General features: G+C 40.7%; 1 protein-coding gene across 2 annotated transcripts in view; it reads left to right on the forward strand.

Annotated features, from left to right (window-relative positions):
• The window catches only part of ANXA7 (annexin A7), a 43790-nt gene that overhangs the window by 15960 nt on the left and 7171 nt on the right, over nucleotides 1-20659 (forward strand). The window contains exons 2-10 of one of the 2 annotated variants that reach the window (XM_075533318.1): nucleotides 8984-9038; nucleotides 10628-10835; nucleotides 11933-12028; nucleotides 13053-13117; nucleotides 13608-13673; nucleotides 16217-16319; nucleotides 16713-16807; nucleotides 19729-19842; nucleotides 20074-20244. In XM_075533318.1, the coding sequence (XP_075389433.1) occupies nucleotides 8985-9038; nucleotides 10628-10835; nucleotides 11933-12028; nucleotides 13053-13117; nucleotides 13608-13673; nucleotides 16217-16319; nucleotides 16713-16807; nucleotides 19729-19842; nucleotides 20074-20244 (972 nt within the window). In that variant the 5' untranslated portion in view covers nucleotide 8984. The remainder of the gene's footprint in view (nucleotides 1-8983; nucleotides 9039-10627; nucleotides 10836-11932; nucleotides 12029-13052; nucleotides 13118-13607; nucleotides 13674-16216; nucleotides 16320-16712; nucleotides 16808-19728; nucleotides 19843-20073; nucleotides 20245-20659) is intronic. The other variant, XM_075533319.1, reaches the window with a different exon arrangement.

Genomic DNA, 20659 nt, shown 5'->3' on the forward strand with positions numbered 1-20659 from the left:
GTACCAGTGTCCATCCTCTGATGTAGCCAGACTTGCAAGGTAGAATTGGGATCATGATAGTGGGCGGGGAGGAAGCATTTAGGAACTAGAGGAAAGTTATATGTTTCATTGTTGCTACATTGCACCCTGACTGGCTTATCTCCTCCCCGAGACCCTTCTGTAAGGGAATGTCCAGTGGCCTACAAATGGGCCTTGGGTCTCCACTCTGCACTCCCCCCTCATTCACTATGATAAGATTTTTTGTTATGATAATGCCTGATACCTGATCCCTTCGACACCTCATGATCGTACATGCTGGTGTGCTTCTTCCATGTGGGCTCTGTTGCTTCTGAGTTAAATGGACACTTGTTTACCTTCAAGCCTTTAAGACCCCAGACACTATCTTTTGATAGCCGGGCACCATCAGCTTTCTTCACCACATTTGCTTATTCACCCGCTTTGTCTTCGGTGGTTGTGTCCAGAAGGTGAGCATCATAGAATGCCAATTTAATAGAAGAAATATTTTTGCATTGAGGGAGTACTTGAGTGGCCAATGTCCTTTTGCTACCTTAATACTAAACCTATAAATATGTGCACATAGATCTATTTCCCCATCCTCATATATAAATATATTTGCATATGTACATGCCTTTATTTAGACCTCTATAAATGCCCTTTGCCTTCCAGCTCTTTCCTCTATTTCCTTTGACTTTCTTCTTGTCCCACTATCATGCTCAGTCTTCATTTGGGTTTCAGTAATTCCATTTGTTACATTACCCTTGATCACACCCCACCAGGCCTCTTACACCCTCCTCAACACCGATTTGGATCACTTGCTTTTCCCTTGTCCCTGGGTTTGTTACCTTTCCCCCCACCTCCCCCTCTCCCATGTCCTCCCAGAACTATTGGTCCCATTGTTTTCTCTTCCAGATTGTTCATCCAGCCTATCTTATTTAGAGAGACCTGCGGAGATAATAACATGCACAAAAACAAGACAGAACAAAACCAAGCAGCAATATACAACAAAACCACCACCAGAACAACAAACCTATGACAAAAAAAAAAAAAACACAGTAAGAAAGAAAAGCTTGTAGTTAGTTCAAGGAATGTTTGTTGGCCTTTAGAAGTGTTTTCCAGTCTAGTCTGTTGGGCCCTGGCCCCAAAGTCCACCTTCAGCATTCCCTGGGGACCTCGCCGCTCCATTCCCTTGCTGTTCTGTTGCACCTCCTTAGTGTTTTGCCTCGGTGTGACGGGATCAGATCGGGTGCAGTTCCCACATTGTGTCTCTGGTGTTGTCCCCTGTAGGGCTCTGGGTCAGTGAGGGATGTCATGTCTCATAGTGGGGCCGGCCATGTGGGCCTATCTGTGGACTGGCTGCTCTAATTGGGAACATTGTCCCCAAGGCCTGGTGGACCTGGATGTGCTCCACTCTCTCCTCCCCTTTCACCTTGTGCTCCGATCAGATATGTCCCTGTTCCGGTGCTGCAGATTCATGCCCTCCTTTGAAATAAATTCTTCTGGGGGAGGGGCAGGTTTCCACGTAGTATTTGGGATTGGGGCCGGCCCCTCAGACCTTTCCACTGGTTCCCTACTGCATGCCGGCTTGCTGCATGGAATGCAGTTTTCTTCAGAGGTTTATGGACGGGAACCTGCAACATTTCTAGATGTGGAATATATATCCTCCAGGACTCTAATAGACTAATCACACTTTGGCGCCTTCTGCTTAGTTGGGGAGCAGGTAGCTTATTCTTGGAGCTTCTAGAATGATATGAGTGGTGCTTACCCAGGTGTTCCTTAAGAAGTACAGTGTAACCAGGCCTTGTATTTTTGACACGTTTATTATTTATCAACCCGCCCCTGTTGGTCCTGTGGGCTACCACTGTTTGCCACCTATCCTGTCTTTCCATGTGTGCTATTAGCTGTAATGTTCCATGGCACTTGAGATATGTAGCAAGCCTAAGTCTTTTCTCACCATACTATAACTGTAAGCTGAGGAATGCAAATAACATAGGAAAGGGGGTCCTTCTGACTTGAAAGCAAACTTCAGCTGACTCTTTTCTGAGATTGGGATCGACAAAAAGGCATTTGCAAAAATCAGTCATTGCGTACCAGTCTCCTTTAGCCTGCTGTATTTTCTGCCCTCCTGATACCCTGTTTGAAACAGCTGAAATCCCAGGTGGCCTTCCTTTATTTAGGCCTTGAGAACCTACTGTCACCCGCCATGAGCCATCTGCCTTCTTCATGGCCATATAGGATGGTTACACAGAGAACTGGTTGACACCAACACTCCAGCCTTTGGCATGCCCTCAGTGAAAACAGTAATATTTTTTGTCTACCAGGTATCCTATACTGTTTCAAATTAACAATCTTGAGTGGGTTCAGGCAATTCTAATGGTTCCCATTTAGCATGGTCAGTCCATATGGGCCTAAGGGGAGACTTACATACTTTCAATTTTACAGTATTAGGTGGAGGGAGTGTCTTCAATAGACATAATATCTATACCAAACATATAGATGCAACTATTTCATACAGAATCTATTTAAATCATCCATATCTCATTGAAACTTTCATTTTAGTCCCATCAGCCATAGCATCTCCCTATCCCCTAAGTCTAACCTTAGGCCCCTTCAATTTGACAGCTTTTGGGATTACAATATATTGGACTCCTAAATCCTGGAGCCCCCACAGGGTCTCTTTCACATCCCCAGGCTATTTTACCCATACAGCTACATGGGGCTAGAGAAGACTGCCCTAGTCAACTTTTATCTTGATCAAGCCTCTGTCTCAAATGGTTCCTGATGGAAATTCTCATAATTAAATTCTTCTAGCTGAGGTGACTAGAAGAGACTTGTTTAGGGCTTCTTAACATTAACAGACCTAGACATTTCCGTTAATAAATCCAACCTCCTATAGTACTGTATTAGAAATTTTGTATCGACTCCATTAATGTTCACTAGATTAAAAAAAATCATTTTATTAGGGGCTCATACAACTCTTATCACAATCCATGCATACATTAATGTGTAAAGCACATTTGTACATTCATTACCCTTGTCATTCTCAAAACATTTGCTCTCCACTTAAGCCCCTGGCATCAGCTCCTCATTTTTCCTCTCCTTCCCCACTCCCCCTCCCTCATGAACCCTTGATAATTTATAAATTATTATTTTGTCATATCCTACACTCTGACATCTCCCTTCACCCGCTTTTCTGTTATCCGTCCCCCAGGGAGGAGGTTATATGTAGATCTCTGTAATCGGTTCCCCCTTTCTACCCTCCCCTCCCTTGACCCTCCCGGTATCACCACTCACACCAATGGTCCTGAAGGGATCATCCATCCTGGATTCCCTGTGTTTCCAGTTCCTATCTGTACCAGAGTACATCCTCTGGTCTAGCCGGATTTGTAAGGTAGAATTGGGATCATGACAGTGGGGTGGGCGGGGAGGAAGCGTTTAGGAACTAGAGGAAAGTTGTTTGTTTCCTCGTTGCTACCCTGCACCCTGACTGGCTGGTCTCTTCCCCGCAACCCTTCCATAAGGGGATGTCCAGTTGCCTACAGATGAGCTTTGGGTCCCTACTCCACACTCCCCCTAATTCACATTGATATGATTTTTTTGTTATTTGATGCCTAATACCTCATTCCACCTTCTTCCATGTAGGCTTTGTTCCTTCGGAGCTAGATGGCCACTTGTTTACCTTCAAATCTTTAAGACCTTAGATACTATACCTTTTGATAGCCAGGCACCATCCGCTTTCTTCACCACATTTGCTTATATACCCATTTGTCTTCAGTGATCATATTGGGAATGTTCACTAGATTTACCCCATTTCTTTATAATCATCTAAAAATATCTGTCCTACTGGTATAAATTCTTTTCCATTTGTCTCCCATTTCCTTATGGGTTACCATATGTAGATCCCATGCCGGGAAGCTGTGCCAACAAATCTGGCACTGCTTTTCAGATCATTATTTTGTTTCTCTGTAGAGAGGTGAGTAAATGCCCAGGAGCCATATCTGACCTGGGGCTTCACAAAGGAGGCAAACCTAATGCCTTACCAGCCCAAGGCCTATTGCCCTGAGGCAAAGGTCACACTGCCTCCACCCTCCATCCTTCTTTACCCTATTCTCACACTGTACTTCCCAGGCACTCTAGTTCCCTGCTGGGTTTGATAAGCCATTGCAATATTCAAATAGGACTCACAATCATGGGGGCTGTTTGAGGGAAGTTGACAGTTAGCACATGTCAGGATCGATCATAGATCATTAAAGATACTGTTAGGCCACAGCAACATCTCCTCCACTAGTAGCCAAGTGTCTCTCTGGTCCTTAGCCTTTCAGCTTCCGTGCGCCTGGAAGCCAGCCCACTGCTCTTCCTCACAGTCCATTGCTTGTCTCCTGGCCTCCCTGCCTCAGCCTCTAGCCTCGGCATGGCATGGTCTCTGCTGCCTCTGCTACTTCGAGTTAGGATTTGCATTATTCTCTGCTGATGGCTCTTCTTCCTCGATGGTCCCAGGAATTGTCTGTTTTCTGCTTGAGATAGAGATCCTTTTCTTTTATTATTTATTGTAAATGATTTTATTGGTGGCTCTTACAGCTCAAATCACAATCCATACATCCATCCATTATGTCAAGCACACTTGTACATATGTTGCCATCATTTTCAAAACATTTTCTTTCTACTTGAGCCCTTGGTATCAGCTCATGTTTTTCTCCCTCCTTGATAATTATTTTTTTGTTGTTGTTTTTGTTTTGGGTTTGTTTTGGTTTTTTTTTTTTTGGTGGCCCATACGGGGATCGAACCCGATAATTAATTTTAAAAAAATCATGTTTTACACTGACTGCTGTCTCCCTTCATCCACTTTTCTGTTGTTCATACCCCTGGGAGAGGGTTATATGTTGACCATTGTGATCAGTTCTCCCTTTCTCCTCCTACCTTTCCCTTACCCTCCTGATATTGCTACTTTCATGATTGGACCTGAGGAGTTTGAAATAGAGCTCTTATAGCCAGGGGAATGCAACTAAATTGATCAATCTTCTCTATTTGTATTTCATGAACTCTGTGTGTCCCTACTTAATCATTTAGTGGGGGTTACAGAGACATGGATAGAAGAGCCATATTAAGAACTTACACTTTACTACATGGAGTTATCTGGGGTGCCATGTAAAAAGGGCTCCTTGATTACCATGTCTGTCTTGATCTATCTAAGGGGCTACTAATTGAATGAATATCACCATAAAGCCTTTCCAGCATTGCTTTCATAAGCAGCACCTTAATTGCTTCCTCTGGAGTGTTTCATTGAGTATTTAGAATGGCAGTTTCCCTTTTCAGGTTAAATAGGCCTAATTTCTATCCAGTGCACCATCCCCTTATGTTAACTTTACCTGTAACTGGATCTAATATTATCATTCAAGACTATCCCATAATGAGTAATTGGTCTTGTGTCAGCCTAAGCATACTCCTCTATTCTGCAGCCTTCAGAACTAAATGAGTGGCATTCACAATCCATTTTCAAAACCAATGACTGTCATGGCAAATGCCTTTGTTGACAAATAAACAACTGGTGGGTTTATGTTGTCAACAAAGTGAGTTATGCATTGGGCTGCTAACCACAAGTCAGCAATTCAATCCCACCAGCTGCTCCTGAGGCTCTCTATTTCTGTAGAAAGTTAGTCTCAGTTCTATTCTGCCCTATTGGGTTGCTATAAGTTTGGATAGATGTGATAGCAGTGAGTTTGGAGTTGGATACACATGGACTTCTCCAGATGGAATACACAGAAATCAGATCGACTACCTGTGTGGGAAGAAATAAAGGAGAAACTCCATATCATCATCCAAAACGAGGACAAACAGTAACAATGGAATATACTATTTCTCATAATTAACTTGAAATTTTAAAAATTAAGTCCACAAATACTACCTTGTATATATTCCACCAGAATTTCAAGACTATCTCAAGAACGGATTTGACTAATGAAAAAAATTACAGAAGATTTGATGAACTGTGGGATAACATCAAGAACATAGCACTTGAAAAAAGCAAAAGGTCATTAAGAAGACAGGAAAGAAAAGGCCAAAGTGGATGTCAAAAGGAATTTGATTGTAGAGTAGCTAAAACAAGTGGAAGGAATGAAGTACAAGAGCTGAACAGAAAATTCAAAGGGCAGTTTGAGAAGACAAAGTATTATAATGAAATGGAGTTAGAAATCCAAAAAGGTGTGGGGCTGGCCATCTTGCTGAGAAGCAACAGCCCACGTGGAAAAAGCACACCAGCCTGTGTGATCATGGTGTCAATGGGACAAAACAAAAAGAAATCATATCAGTGGAAATGAGGGGGAGGGCAGAGCGGAGATCCAAAGCCCAGTAGTCAATTGGACACCCCTGTCGGAAGGGCCGCCAGGAAGAGGAGCCAGTCAGTGCAATAGCAATGACGAAGCACACAAACTTCCTCTGGTTCAGCGGTTCTCAACCTGTGAGTGGAGACTCCTTTGGGGATCGAATGGCCCTTTCACAAGGGTCGTCTGATTCATAACAGTAGCACAATTATAAAGTAGCAATGAAAATAGCTTTATGGTTGGGGGGGTCACCACAACATGAGGCACTGTGTTAAAGGGTCGTGGCATTAGGAAGGTTAAGAACCACTGCTCTAGTTCTTTAATGCTTCCTCCCCCCAGTATCATGACCCCATTATCTATCTGGCTAGACCAGAACATGTATACTAGTACAGATAAGAGCTTGCAATACAGGGAATCTAGAACAGATCAATAAGGGGAGCAGCGATACTAGGAGGGTAAGGGAAAGGGGGCATGGAGTGAGGGGGAACCGATCACAATAGTTGACGTATGGCCTCCCCCTCAGGGGGATGGACAGCAGAAAAATGGGTGAAGGGAGACAGCTGTTGGTATAAGACATGAAAAATATATATACACACAAATTATCAAGGGTACATGAGGAGAGAAGAGGGGGGGAGGGAGGGAAAAAATGAGCTGATACCAAGGACTCAAGTAGAAAGAAAATGTTTTGAGAAAGATGATGACAACATATGTACAGATGTGTTTGACACGATGGATATATGTATGGATTGTGATAAGAACTGTAAGTGCCCCCAATAAAAAAACCTTTTTTTTTTAAAAAGGGAACATAGGCTTATAGACTCAAAGAGCCTTAAAAGCTGGGCCAACCAATTAGAATATATGAACCTTATTTGTATACTGATTGAACAAGCAAACCAAAATGCATTTTGGATGATTGGAAAATGGAAACGATGATATTAGATTAGGGAATTATTAATTGTAAAGGTACATCGTTGATATTATGGTTCTTTTAAGAGTCCTTGCCTTTACAGATAATTTAAGTACAAATGAGTAAAAGGGTATGATGTCTGTTTATTTGCTTGAATATAATTTGGGAAAGATAAGTGGGCAGGAAAGAGTGAACTAGAATTGATTAGTTTGATCATTGTTAAAGCTGATTGGCTGATTGTAAAGCACACATACATGTGCAATGGATTAGGCTGAACCACAAGAAAAAAATTTTTTTCTGACTCCAACAAAAATACATTTAACAACATATTAGCTAGTTCAGCAGTTTTGAAGTGCAGTGACATTGGTAATGTTTGTGTTGTGCTACTATTACCATTATCCTTTTCCAAATTATTCCTCCATAATTAACAGAAATTCAATGCCTCCTAAGCTTTGATTCCCTTCATCCCCCCTCTCACCACCCATGGTAACCACTAAGAAGGTTTGGTGTCTCTGCATGTGCCTGCTACATGGAAGGGGGCCATAGATTTGTCCTGTTGACTGGCTTATTTCATTGAGCCTAATGTTTTCAAGGTTCATCCATGTCTTAACCTGTTTCTAGACTGCATTTCTTTTATGGCTGCTTAAGATTGCTTGTCCTATATGAATGAAGTTGTTGTTTCTGAAGGTCAAACAGTTGAATTTCCTCAATGTCATGTTGTTTAGCCTAATACTGTTCTCTGTACTTTTAAATATGCTTTAAATATTATACAGTTAAATAAACAAGATACTGAAAAGACATTTGGAAATTTTAAGTCTGACACATTTGCAGCACAGTAAAGAACTAGGTTTTATTTTTTTAAGTGTAATGATAATATGGTTATAGTTCCAAAGAACCCTATTAATTTTTTTAAATCTTTTTTCTTTTAAAGATCTATACTGGAGCATATATAAATTAAAATTATATGATGCTTGGAATTTATTTTAAAATAATCTTTAAAATAATCTAGGAATAGGGTGTGCAAGTATTAAAAAAATAAAATGTGGTATGAATTGTTAATTTTGGCTGCTGGATGATAGGTTGGTAAACTTGACATTTTTCATAACAAAGGTTAGGAAAAAGAAAGAAAATCCGAGTTGAGTCCAGCTATGTGGGACTCCAGAATGCTCACTCTTAGCCATGTGCCCACCATTGTTTCCCAGAACACGTTCTGTCACCAAATGGGACATTTTGTGGCACCTGAAAGTGACTGTTATTTTCATCTTACATTCATTTTTAACATTGTCTTTTTTTTAAACAAGAAAATTAATCTCCCCCCATTTTTGGAAATATATAAAACATATTTCTAAAATGTGTGTACTCACTGCCATCGAGTCAATGCTGACTCATGAAGCAATCCTCCTTGGGTTTCTGAGCTTGTAACAGTGTAGGGGAGTTGAAAGCCTCGTGTTTCTCCCAAGAAGCTGCAGATTGCAGCCCAGTGCAGAACCACTGCATCAAACAGAGATGTAATCGACTTAAAGAAAGCATTCCCTAAGGCTCTCACAAAGGTTGTGTAGCATGGAGGGCATGAAGCTTGGCATTGTAAGGCGTGCAGACCCTATTGGTCTCAGAAGTTGTGAAATGGTAACATGAAGAAACAGTTAATAAGCTTTCCAACAGGTAAATGCCTCCAGACTTTTGAAATCCTGTAGTTTTATATATCTTGAAAGGCCTCTACCCTTATAAGAAATGACAGAGAGCATTTTCTTTATTGTTTCAGAATGGCATACCCAGGCTATCCCCCCACAGGCTACCCACCTTTCCCTGGATATCCTGTAAGTATCACCACTTAAAACACTCCAGTGGCATATCTCGGTGGGATGGTCGGTGTACAGATCTGCCCATGACAGATGTACAGATCGTGCTAGAGCAGGGGTGCCCAGAAGGAACGAGTCAGATAAGCGAGTAAAGGCTGGCACTGGGAGGCAACAGAGAGTCCTCCCCTCCCCTCCCCTACGGAAAAATCAGAGGTGATTCAGCTGTAGCCAGGCACGGAGTCAGATCTAGTGTTACTGCTAGCGTTGTTCCAGTTCTTCAAGTAAAGCCAGAAGTCTGGGTGAAATTGTGCAGATATTTTATGTGAAATTTATGTGCAGATATTTATGTGAAATTGTGCAGATATTTTAAATTGGACATTAATTTAGAAAAAAATTTTAAATGCTGTGGGAACATAAAACATACATATAAGCGAAATAATTGTGTTCGTTAATCACCATTTTTAACCTTTGCGTTGGAAGGTTTAAAAACAATTTTGGAGGGCTTGACTCAGAAATCACAAATTCCAGAAGATGAGCGGCTTCTGAATTTGTAATTTTGAGACTGTTAGTATTTGATGTACATTTTATAAAGGTTCTAGATGTTAAACTACTATGAGGCATAAACACATAGCTGAGACATATGTAAGAATTATTACCTTCAGTTTTATATTTATAAGTTAGACTAGAAAGAATCCTTTGCAGGTTAATGATAGTGTATCTTGCTATAAAATTAATATGTAGGTCTCCTGAACTTATCCTAGGAGAATTGGAATTGTGAATATGTTTCAAAGCCCTCATGTCCTAACAACCATTTTTGTCAGTGTCATTGGTGGGTCAGAGTGTGTGGTGGGGGTGAAGGGGGAGTTTTGAGGATGGCTGTTTCATGCAGACTTGTAGATTCTCAGGCCTCTTTCATGTATAAGCCTTGGCATCCTCCGTGAGACCCTTAGCTTCCAGCTGCCAGAGAAGGAAAGGAGAAAATGAATGTGGAGATTTAGCCAGAAAGTCTCTTATGGACTAGACTGGGGGAATGTTGCCCTAGTGGAGAAGACTAACAATTTCTGCCACTTAGACGTCATCTGGTCTGAACTGAGGTCCAGAAACAGTAACCCCCAAAATTTCACATTCTGTATGTGACTTGTGGCTTCTACCCCCCCACACCCCACCCCCACTGTGCTACAATTATAGGATCAGTTTAAGCCCATAAAGATTTGTGGGTGCCTCTACGCTATCCTGTACAGTCCCTCTGAATCAGAATCGACCTTTAGCAGTGAATTTGGTTTTGAGTTTTTAGGCTACAATTTTAGGTGTGTTGCAAGAGAACCATTACTTTCTCTCCTTGTGGATGGAGAGGAAGATCTTAATAGTTTCAGATGCCCGGAAAAAAAGGAACTAATGGATTTAGCTTGATGTTTGGAAAGAGCCTGGTTCTTACTCCCAAATAAAGAAACGGAGGCCTCTTATCTGTCTCAGAATTAATTTTAACCAAGGTTTGGCAAACAAATATCCTGATAAACTAGTAAGTGATTATCTCCGTGTGCTCCTTTTTTAAGATGGGCCGTATTTCCCTACAATCAAATTCATCTGAAAATATTTCTGATTTTCAGCCTGCAGGTCAGGAGTCCTCATTTCCCCCTCCAGGTCAACAATACCCTTATCCTACTGGGTTTCCTCCAATGGGAGGAGGTGCCTATCCACCAGCACCAAGTGGGGGCTACCCAGGAGCTGGGGGCTACCCTGCTTCTGGGGGTTACCCTCCTCCTGGAGGTTATCCAGGTGCTCCACAGCCAGGGGGAGCCCCATCCTATCCCGGAGGTGAGTAGCACTTTCTCCCTCTCCTTTAGTCTTCTCGTTCCTGCTTGTTCTGGTTCTCTGTGAAATCAGAGACAGAGGGTCTCAGGACCTGGCAATTGAGAGCGGTCTCAAAAAGGCATGATGAAAGGAATTAGAATTAATCTCATGGTAATAAAGAATCCGTATACAATACTTCCTCTTTTTGCGATCTTAAGGAGTTATAGAAGCAGCCCCTGGATGATGAGTCCCACGCCCAGTCTGTCTTTGAGTCAAATGTGAAATGCAGTCAGGACACCTCCTGTCAGCTCGTCCACTGTGTGTGCAGTACGCCCCCTTGTGGTGTAGAACAGTAAAGAAACACTTTCCAAGACACTAAAACATCTTCAAGATGTAGTAATGAGAATATGGTAGTAATAATAAAAATAATGTTTTAATGTACATTGTGAACAATGGATATACCTACCTCAAAATTTTGATATGAGGGGGCATTAAAATTTTTGTGGAAAAATAGAATTAAAAAGTAATGGACTTCTTACATGGATTTTTTTGAAAAGCCCCCTCATATACTAGGCTTTAACTACAAGTAGTATGTAAGTTGGATATTTATAACCTGGGGACTGCCTATATTTACATATCTGGTTAGTGTGATTTTGTTTTAGGACAGTGGTTCTCAACCATCCTAATGCCGTGACCCTTTAATGCAGTTCCTCATGTTGTAGTGACCCCCAACCATAACATTATTCTCGTTTCTACTTCATCACTGTCATCTTGCTACTGTTATGAATCAGGTGACCCCAAAGGGGTCAACTTAGGACAATTTAGGTAAAAAAGTACTTAACTATTTTAATAAAACCATTGCTTTATATGAAAAAACTTTTTTAACCTGAAATAATTTCATTTTTGTAAGAAGCTTAGTAAAAAAACAAAAAAGATTTTTAATGGGGAAGAAGTTGGTAAGAAGTTGAATGTAGACTAAGGGTACTACTGTTGTTACAACATTAGTAGCATATTTTTTTCCTACTAACAGTAAACATGTTCATAAAGTTTTCTCTGAAATCCTGAGAAATATGACTAAAGTGTCTTTAAAAATTCTTTCTCTCCAATTCCCCCCGGGCAAGGATTTGGAGCCCCACCTGGTGGAGCAGGCTTTTCTGGCTATCCACAGCCACCAGCACAGTCCTACGGTGGCAGCCCAGCACAGATTCCCATGCCAGGTAGGTACCAGCTGCTCAAAGGAACACAATACCATATTTTGAGTTTTTGGTTGTCACTGAGTGGATTTAGTTTATATTTGAGATCAACAACGCCAAACTCACTACCATCAAGTTGATACTGAATCACAGAGAACCTATACAACTGTGGGTTTGTAAGGACTATAACTCTTTAGAGGAGTAGAAAGCCTCATCTTTCATCCACGGAATGATTGACAGTTTTGAACTGCTGACCTTCTGATTAGCAGCCCAACACATAACCCCTGTACCGTCAGGGCTCCTGTACAGTCTCTAGTAGACAGTTACACTAATTAACGTTGTTGTGAGGGGTGGGTGGTGATGGTGCTGGTGGTTGCCATCAAGTTGATCCTGACTCACAGCCAGCCCAGGTGTGCGGAGTAGGACTGGTAGCATTTCAAAGCAGAGACTTTTGGAAGCACATTGCCAGGGCTGTCTGCATGAGTTTGGACTGCCAACCTATCAGCTAGTAGTCAAGCATTTAACTGTCGCGCACCCAAGCAGCTCCCGGTGAAGTACTGTTATAAATAATTTCCAAAGTATGGTTTTGTGAAATGTGTTGATTTAATGTAAGGCTTATTACTCACTGGGAGGAAGAAACTGAGGATTCACTTTTTTCAACATTAAAAAAAAAAATTTTGACCCAAAGGCAAAAAGCAAAGCATGCTGAGATTTCTGTTTACTCTTTTGCCATCATTCCTGGACTACTGCAAGTATTCTTTTAAAAAAGTATTATTTGTTAAAGTCTTACGTAGGACATGGAATGTTATAAACAGTTTCTTATGATTAAAGTTGGTTTAAAATCCAGTAAATTATAAAATGAGCTTGTTGAGTAACATAGTGTAAATTGTTGTCATATGTTCCCATATTTATAATAATCAATGCTATTAAAACTATGTATGTATATGTATGGATTGTGATAAGAGTTGGTTGTATGAGCCCCTAATAAAATGTTTAATAAAAAAAAAACTTTAGTGATATAAGACCTATTTTTAAATTGTTTATGTAGGTGGCTTTCCTGGAGGACAGATGCCTTCTCAGTATCCTGGAGGACAAATTCCTTTTCCTACTCAGGTATGTCCTCTCTCATCTCTTAAGTTTGATTTGTGTCACTGGATACTGCTGACATTGGAGACTCCCATGCAGTAGAAGAGATGGTCTGTCAGAATAGCGTAAGGCTTTGATGGCCGCATGTGATAGGCTCCATGTTCTGTTTGGTCCATCTACGTAAGTACTGTACATACTCGTGTGTAAGCCGAGTTTTTCAGCGCATTTTTAATGCGTTTTTTGTGGTAAAATTAGGTGCCTCGGCTGGCATTCGGGTCGGTTTATGCTCAAGTATGTACAGTAGGTAGTTGGTACTTCACAGTTCATGATGCTGGTTACTCTGTCCTAGATTCACTCAGTCGCTTGTTAGTGATTTTAATTCTTTTTTTTTTTATTCCTCAAATCCCCTCACAATTGTAGCTATGAACTTTGGTGACCATGTGGTTGACATCTCTAGCAGTATTGTATGAAGGGTGATTTTCGTGTCTACTTTCGTAATTTTCCACTCTTCTTTCAGATTGACACAGAATCCTTCCCTTCCTATCCTGTTTTCTCTCCTGTTTCTTTGGAGTATAGCAGTGAAGTGAGTAAGGCTCTCTCATGTTCACGAAGCATTTGTTCCCCTGTGCGTGCCTTCATTTGTCTCTGGTCTCTCACCATGTCCTCCAGTGCTCAACTCTCGCTCATACATTTATGTCCCTGTAGTACCGGGAAAGACTTCAAACATGGTAGTCAGTTCATGCTTATTGACTTGACTTCCCCCAAAAGTACAGCTTTGCCTCTTTATAGCTCCCTATTTTAACACTGTTTCATTCTTCAGTTTACTTAAAGCTTATAAAGTTAACTGGAAACATGAACATAATACTTTTATTTGCCTTTGCTCTGATTTTCTCATTGGTTAAAAAAAGAGTGATTAAAAATTCATTATATTAATTTTTAATTCCATTTTTCCATGAAATTTTTGAAGCCCACTCATGTAATTAACTTTTAGAGACGACATTTTATGGCTCAATATGTAAGATTGTAAAACATAGGATGTTAAAAGTAAAACACACATGTATGTGTAACTTCTTTTGTGTAATAGTTACCGCGTTAAGGTAGAATGGCAGGTTTGGGCAGGGCTTTTGGATGGATGTGGACGTCTACTCGCTGAGGGATGAACTAACTCCCTGTTACTGAAAGTCTTCAAGTGGGTGTTGGTTGGGAATGGTGTGTGTGTGATGGTCTTGCCCTCTTCTCCTCAGTGCCCTTCCTCTCACAAGTACTAGCATCTTGTTGTATTCAGTGGGTATAAATTTAAATATAGCTTCAGTACTTAAAAACAACTGAATAATAGCAATTTTAAAACCTGAGTAATTTATATTTTGAAATGATAGTGATTACATGTTGAAGTAAAGATACCTTAGATCCATTTAATTAGATAAATTATTTAAATGAAAAAAATAAAGAACCAAAGATTGTGTTTGTAGTTAAGTCTACTAAATCTCCCGTAATCAGAAAGCTTCTTAGTCTTTATCCATAACTTTCACGTATTTAAGAGTTTGTTCGATAGTTCCTTAATGATTCGATTCCGACCATGCCTTTCGGCACGAATACGAGAGAGGAGATCCTGCGTCTCATTGTGTCCTCCCAGGCACAGTGCAGTCAGTGAGTGATGATAACTGATTTTGATCCCTTGATTAAGACGGTGTTTGTTATTCACTATAAAGTTATAAACTAGATACAAATACCTAGTTTCTCATACTTTTTAAAAAAGTTTTTCTCATATTTTTGCCCACTAATTTTAGCATCCATTTCTGATTCTTACCTGAAACAATCGTTAGGTGCCATTGAGTCAGTTCCGAATCATAGTGACCCTGTGCACAAGAGAACAAAACCCCACCTGGCCCTGCACCATCCTTTGAGTTGTGTGTTCGAGCCCATTGTGGCGGCCGCTGTGTCAGTCCATCTTGGGAAGGGTCTCCACTGCCCTCTACTTTTCCAAGCAGGTTGTCCTTTTCCAGGGGCTGGTCTCTTCTGATAACATGTCCAAGCACATGGCACTAGATCTCGTCCTCCCTGCTAAGGAGCATTCTGGCTATACTTCTTAATTTTCTGCTTCCACATAGATTTGTATTTAAAAATGTATCATTAAAAACACATCATTTCTTATTTGTTTCCTTATAAAATATATGAAGAATATTGTTCCTCCAAATTTTCAATCATCACTTTATTTTGTACTTTATGAAATGTTTTATTTTGGAGTCTTGGTTGCATAGTGTTTACGTGTCGGACTGCTAACCATAAAGTCAAGGGTTCAAAACCACCAGCTGCTCCATGGAAGAAAGATGAGCCTTTCTATTCTCGTAAGAATTACAGCTTCGGAAACCCACAGGGGCAGTCTCGCCCTGCCATATAGGGCACAATCAACTTGAGTCAGAATCAACTTGGTGGCAGTGAGTTTGGTTTTATATAGGAAATAAAAGATAATACCAACCTTATATTTGTTGTCCAACACATAGATGGACAAGTCATATTAGGTCTTTAAATCAAATCATTTCATACTACCCAATGATATCCCCTCCCCCGATATTCTACCAAAGAAGAAACGAAGGCATGAGAGGAGATTGCTACTTTAATTTCAGAAACTTTTCTCCTGAAAGTTCAGCTATCTGTTGACCGGAGAGAAGTCTGTCATGAAGGAGACTAGATCTTAGATCTTTCCTGACTGAATTTGGACCCTGGTGTGAATCAACTAGATAGCAATGAGTAATAAAATGTTCGAGGGCAGTGGCCTTTTGATGTGATTTGATTCATGGTTTTGATTCACAGCCACTACACATCTATCGTTGGAGTTGTGTGTCATGCTGAGCAGATTTCAGCAGAGCTTCCAGACTGAGACAGATTAGCAAGGCCTGGCGCTCTCCTTCCAGTGAAACCCTATGAGTATAAAGGTTCATTTCCATTATACTAGGAGCTGGGGGTGACTGACTGCACAGCAACTCACAACAATAAAATGTCCATATCCTTGCCCTAAAACCAAACACTGCCTTCCTTGTCGAAGAGCAAAGTGTTTAATCGGAAGTGATAAGTGGCCTTTTTGTGAGCCGAGAATCTGGATTTTAATTCTTTGCCCTGTGTTCTCAGCCAGCTGCAATGACTCAGGGTACTCAAGGAACAATCCGACCTGCTCCCAACTTTGATGCCATGAAGGATGCAGAAATTCTACGCAAAGCAATGAAGGGTTTTGGTAAGAAAACAACACTTTGTTTAATCAATATAGATTAACTGATTCTAATGTAAACCTTGTATTATAAACCAAGTTTATGTGTCAGCTGTGTGCAGAGACCTCAGTTTGCTAAGGTACCTCATCCTCCTATGCATAGCCTGCAGGAGCCCTGGTGGCAGAGTGAGCTGGTAACTGCAAAGTCAGTTATTCCAACCCACCAGCTATTCCTCAGGAGAAAAAGGAGGCGGTAAGCTCCCTGAAGTTCGAAAAGGTCTCAGAAACCTAAAGGGGAAGTCCTACTCTGTCCTGTAGGGTCACTCTGAGGTGAAGCAGGCTAGGTGGCAGTGGGCTGGTTTGGTTTGGAAGGCGACCAAACAGACTGTGTCCATGCTTACACACGTGTGACTCTTCTAGGAACAGACGAGCAGGCAATCGTGGATGTTGTGGCCAACCGTTCCAACGATCAAAGGCAGAAAATCAAAGCCGCCTTTAAGACCATGTATGGCAAGGTATGTTTTACTGCGTTGTTTTTCCTTTTCTGGAGTGAGCACAAACGTGGCCTGTAAATTCTCCGCTCTTGTCAGACTGGATACTGAGTTTGTTCTCGTACAGAGTAGAGACATGAGACCTCAGAGACCTCCGCAGCACTGTGTTCATTTTTTTTCTCATTTAAAAGCCTTTTTCATTTGAAAGTTGTTCTTCTTGATCTCATTGTCCTACTTGATATTACGTATTGTTTGTGGAAGACCTGCAATAGAAAGTAGATTATTGTGACCATGACTGTAACTCCCTGCCACCGAGTCAGTGCAACCCCCTGTGGGTTTCTCAGACTAACTGTTGATAGGAGGAGAAAGTCCAGTGATCATGACTAAGAACTTGATCATCTCCATTGATTCCTAGTCTTTTCCTTCCAGTGGGTTTCAAAGCTTTCATAATAGAGCCTCTGCTTATTCCTGGTCCCTATCATCATCTCCCACTTGTTTTCTTCCCTCTACACATACTCTGTATTAAACTTATATGGGACTTTTTGCCATTCCTTGCAAACAGCGTGATCTTTCATCATCCTTTGCTTTGTGTGTGCTATTTTTCTAGATTAGAACCCTTTCCCCTTTTTAGCTGCTTGATACATTTCTTCAAGATTCAGCTTAAAAATCAGCTCCTCTGACATTTCTCCCATTGCCGTAGGCAGAATTGGACTTAGAGAAACCTCTGGTATCATTAATTTCACTGACCCCGAAAACTGTGAGCTCTCCTAGAGTCAGCCATGTCAAAGTCACCTGGGTATTCAAAGCACCAATTACAGAAATAACAAGTAATCGCTAAATAAATCTTTGTTGCATAAATCAGTGAATAAATCCATCACGATTATATGGCTAAGAAGTATCATTTTTTCCTCAAATATAAAGGAATCTCAAGCCTTGGTTTGCTAGGCATCTGAATATTCCCAGTTTATAAGGTTAGAGGTCCCTCAGTGTTCTACTTTGCTTGTTCTACACTGTCTTTGCCCTTGTACCTAGCCCAGATTCAGGTCTTTGGTCTTAGGGTTGATCATGTGACACAAACCTTTAGACTTTCTCTCACATAAAGGTGTTTTTAAATTGTGAGTTGCTCTAGTTTGCATACAGTTTGTGCACGTCATCCTGAATTTTCTCATAATTTGCTTTAGAATGAAAACATTTTCCTTATCCCTAGCCACACTTAACCTTTTGAGGATCAATTTAAAAATGATTCTTAGAGACTGCTATGGAGTTATTATTTTTGGTTCTAATTTAAAAACAGTCTTTTTAAAATTTGGTTAAGATTTACAGAGACGATTAATTTTCTATTCAACAAGTGTTTAGTTCATGCCAAGGATTGTCATCCCCATGATACAATATCACTTATTTCATATCTTCCTGTGTTCTTTCTGTTCCTCTTTCTTTCTTAACCCTCCTCCTGTACGTTGGCCTTGGGTAAACGCTGCCCTTTTGATCTCAAGAGGTTGATCGTTGTAAGGCATGCACACCTCCCTGATGATATTGTTCCCCTTAAAGACCTGTCGGGTATTTGGCTGAAAATTCAGCTTGAGGGTGGGTTCATTTCCAGATCTGAAGGATGTTTCACCAGTCTCTGTCTGATCAGTAAGCCTGGTTTAGTGTTTTCCTTTTTTTTTTTTTTTTAATGATTTTGAGTCTCCTGGGCCCTCCAGTGTAGTTCCTTTCAGGGTAGGTCAGTAGTGGTAGATGGGCACCATCTAGTTCTGGTCTCAGGGTCATGGCGGCTGAAGTTCACATGACCTATTAGTCTATTACACTAATTATTTCCAGGACCTTTTTCTTTGCCCTTCATTGCAAAGACAGGCAGAGACTATTAATTGCACCCTAGATGGCTGCTTTCAAGCTTTTTTTTCTTTTAAATAATTTTATCGGGGGCTCTTACCACTCTTATCAAAATCCATACATCCACCCATTGTGTCAAGCACAATTTTACATGTGTTCCCATCATCATTTTCAAAACATTTTCTTTCTAACTTGAGCCCTTGGTATCAGCTCAATTACCCCCACCCCCGCCCTCCCTCCCCCCTGAGCCCTTGATAATTTATCTTTTTTTATTCATGTTTTCATCGACTGATATCTTCCTTCTCCCACTTTTTTGTTGTCTGTTCCCCTAGGAGGAGGTCATTGTGATGAGTTCCCTCTTTCTCCCCCCCACATTCCCCTTCCCCTCTTGGTATTGCTACTCACATTATTGATCCTAAGGGGTTCATCTGTGCTGGATTCCCTGAGTTGCGAGCTCTTATCTGTACCAGTGTACATGCTCTGGTCTAGATGCATTTGTGAGGTAGAATTGGGGTTATGGTAGTGGGGGGGAGGGGGAAGCGTTAAAGAGCTAGAGGAAAGTTGTATGTTTTATCAGTGCTATACTGCACCCTGACTGGCTGGTCTCTTCCTTGCTCTCAAACTTTTAAGACACACACACTACTCATCATCATTTCTAGCTTCTTTCCCATCATAGACCATCCTACATGTTACTACAGTCTTGCATTTTCCATGGCTCTCTTTAGCTGTGCTTCCAAGGCAATGAATAACCCAAGCATCTTATTTACAACTTTGTCTTACTAAAGCACTTTATAAAACCCCTTTTCTCTGTAATAAAATGTGTCTTTTTACCGTTTCATTTGACAAGCTTTGCTGATTCTTCTCTCTGTACTAGTGGTTTTCAGTCCTAGGTAAGCATCTATCTCCTATGGAATAATATATATATTATATAGTGATTTATATATAATATATATAGTGATTTCTGAGCATGTAAGATAGCAATTTAAACGTGTAGGTTTTTATATAGCAATTCCATCTTTCTATATTTTCTTTAAAATAATTAAGCAACCAAAAATATTAAGCAACAAAATTTCATAAGCAAAAATACCGAGATTGTGTTTTTAATTAAACAGGATTTAATCAAAGATCTCAAATCAGAGTTAAGTGGAAATATGGAAGAACTGATCCTTGCTCTGTTCATGCCGGCCACGTACTATGATGCCTGGAGCTTGCGGAATGCCATGCAGGTACCATGTGTTGTTTATTCTTTTACCCTGTCTCCAAACCTCACAAAGTAGAGCCATTCTGAATTTAACATTGTAGCTAAATCAGTGCATTATGTTATAGCATCTGGGTATAGGGAGCTTTTCATTTCTGAAAGGCCAAAGAAATATTCAGTAGAACCCTGACATTTAATTATTGCCAGAGGGGTCTTGTGTTTTTGTTTTTCCTAATTCCCCTTCCTTTATGTCACATAGGGAGCAGGAACTCAGGAACGGGTATTGATTGAGATTTTGTGCACAAGAACAAATCAGGAAATCCGAGAAATTGTCAGATGTTATGAATCAGAATTTGGACGAGACCTTGAAAAGGACATTAGGTCAGACACATCAGGGCATTTTGAGCGTTTACTTGTATCCATGTGCCAGGTAAGTGAGTATAACATGAATATGTATGTGTTGGTGGAGGGAACATTCTTTATTCCCTGTTGCCAGGGAGCATTCTTTGTCCTTTTACAATTTAGCTGCTTTTGAATCTTGCCATCTGTCACAACACAGAATCCAGTGCAGCGGTTTCTTTGTAGTCACTGTTGAGTTTATTTCTGCAGATCTGTCTGTTGTAAGGAATCAGAAATTAACCTTTTCCAGATTTTCACCTCTTAAGGTGGTAAGGAAGCAGAAATCAACCCGAGGCTCTGTGGTTAAATGTAAGGTTTGTATTAGCCACTAAGTTTGAATATCAGTCAAGGACATACAATTGCTGAGGAGATGTTATGGGAGCTGAGAACCATGTGAGGAGAACCAGAAATGCAGGGGAAAAAAAGTGTTTTCAGGGGTTTTATTT

This window comes from Tenrec ecaudatus, chromosome 16, assembly GCF_050624435.1.
Source record: "Tenrec ecaudatus isolate mTenEca1 chromosome 16, mTenEca1.hap1, whole genome shotgun sequence".
Classification (NCBI taxonomy): Eukaryota; Metazoa; Chordata; class Mammalia; order Afrosoricida; family Tenrecidae; genus Tenrec; species Tenrec ecaudatus.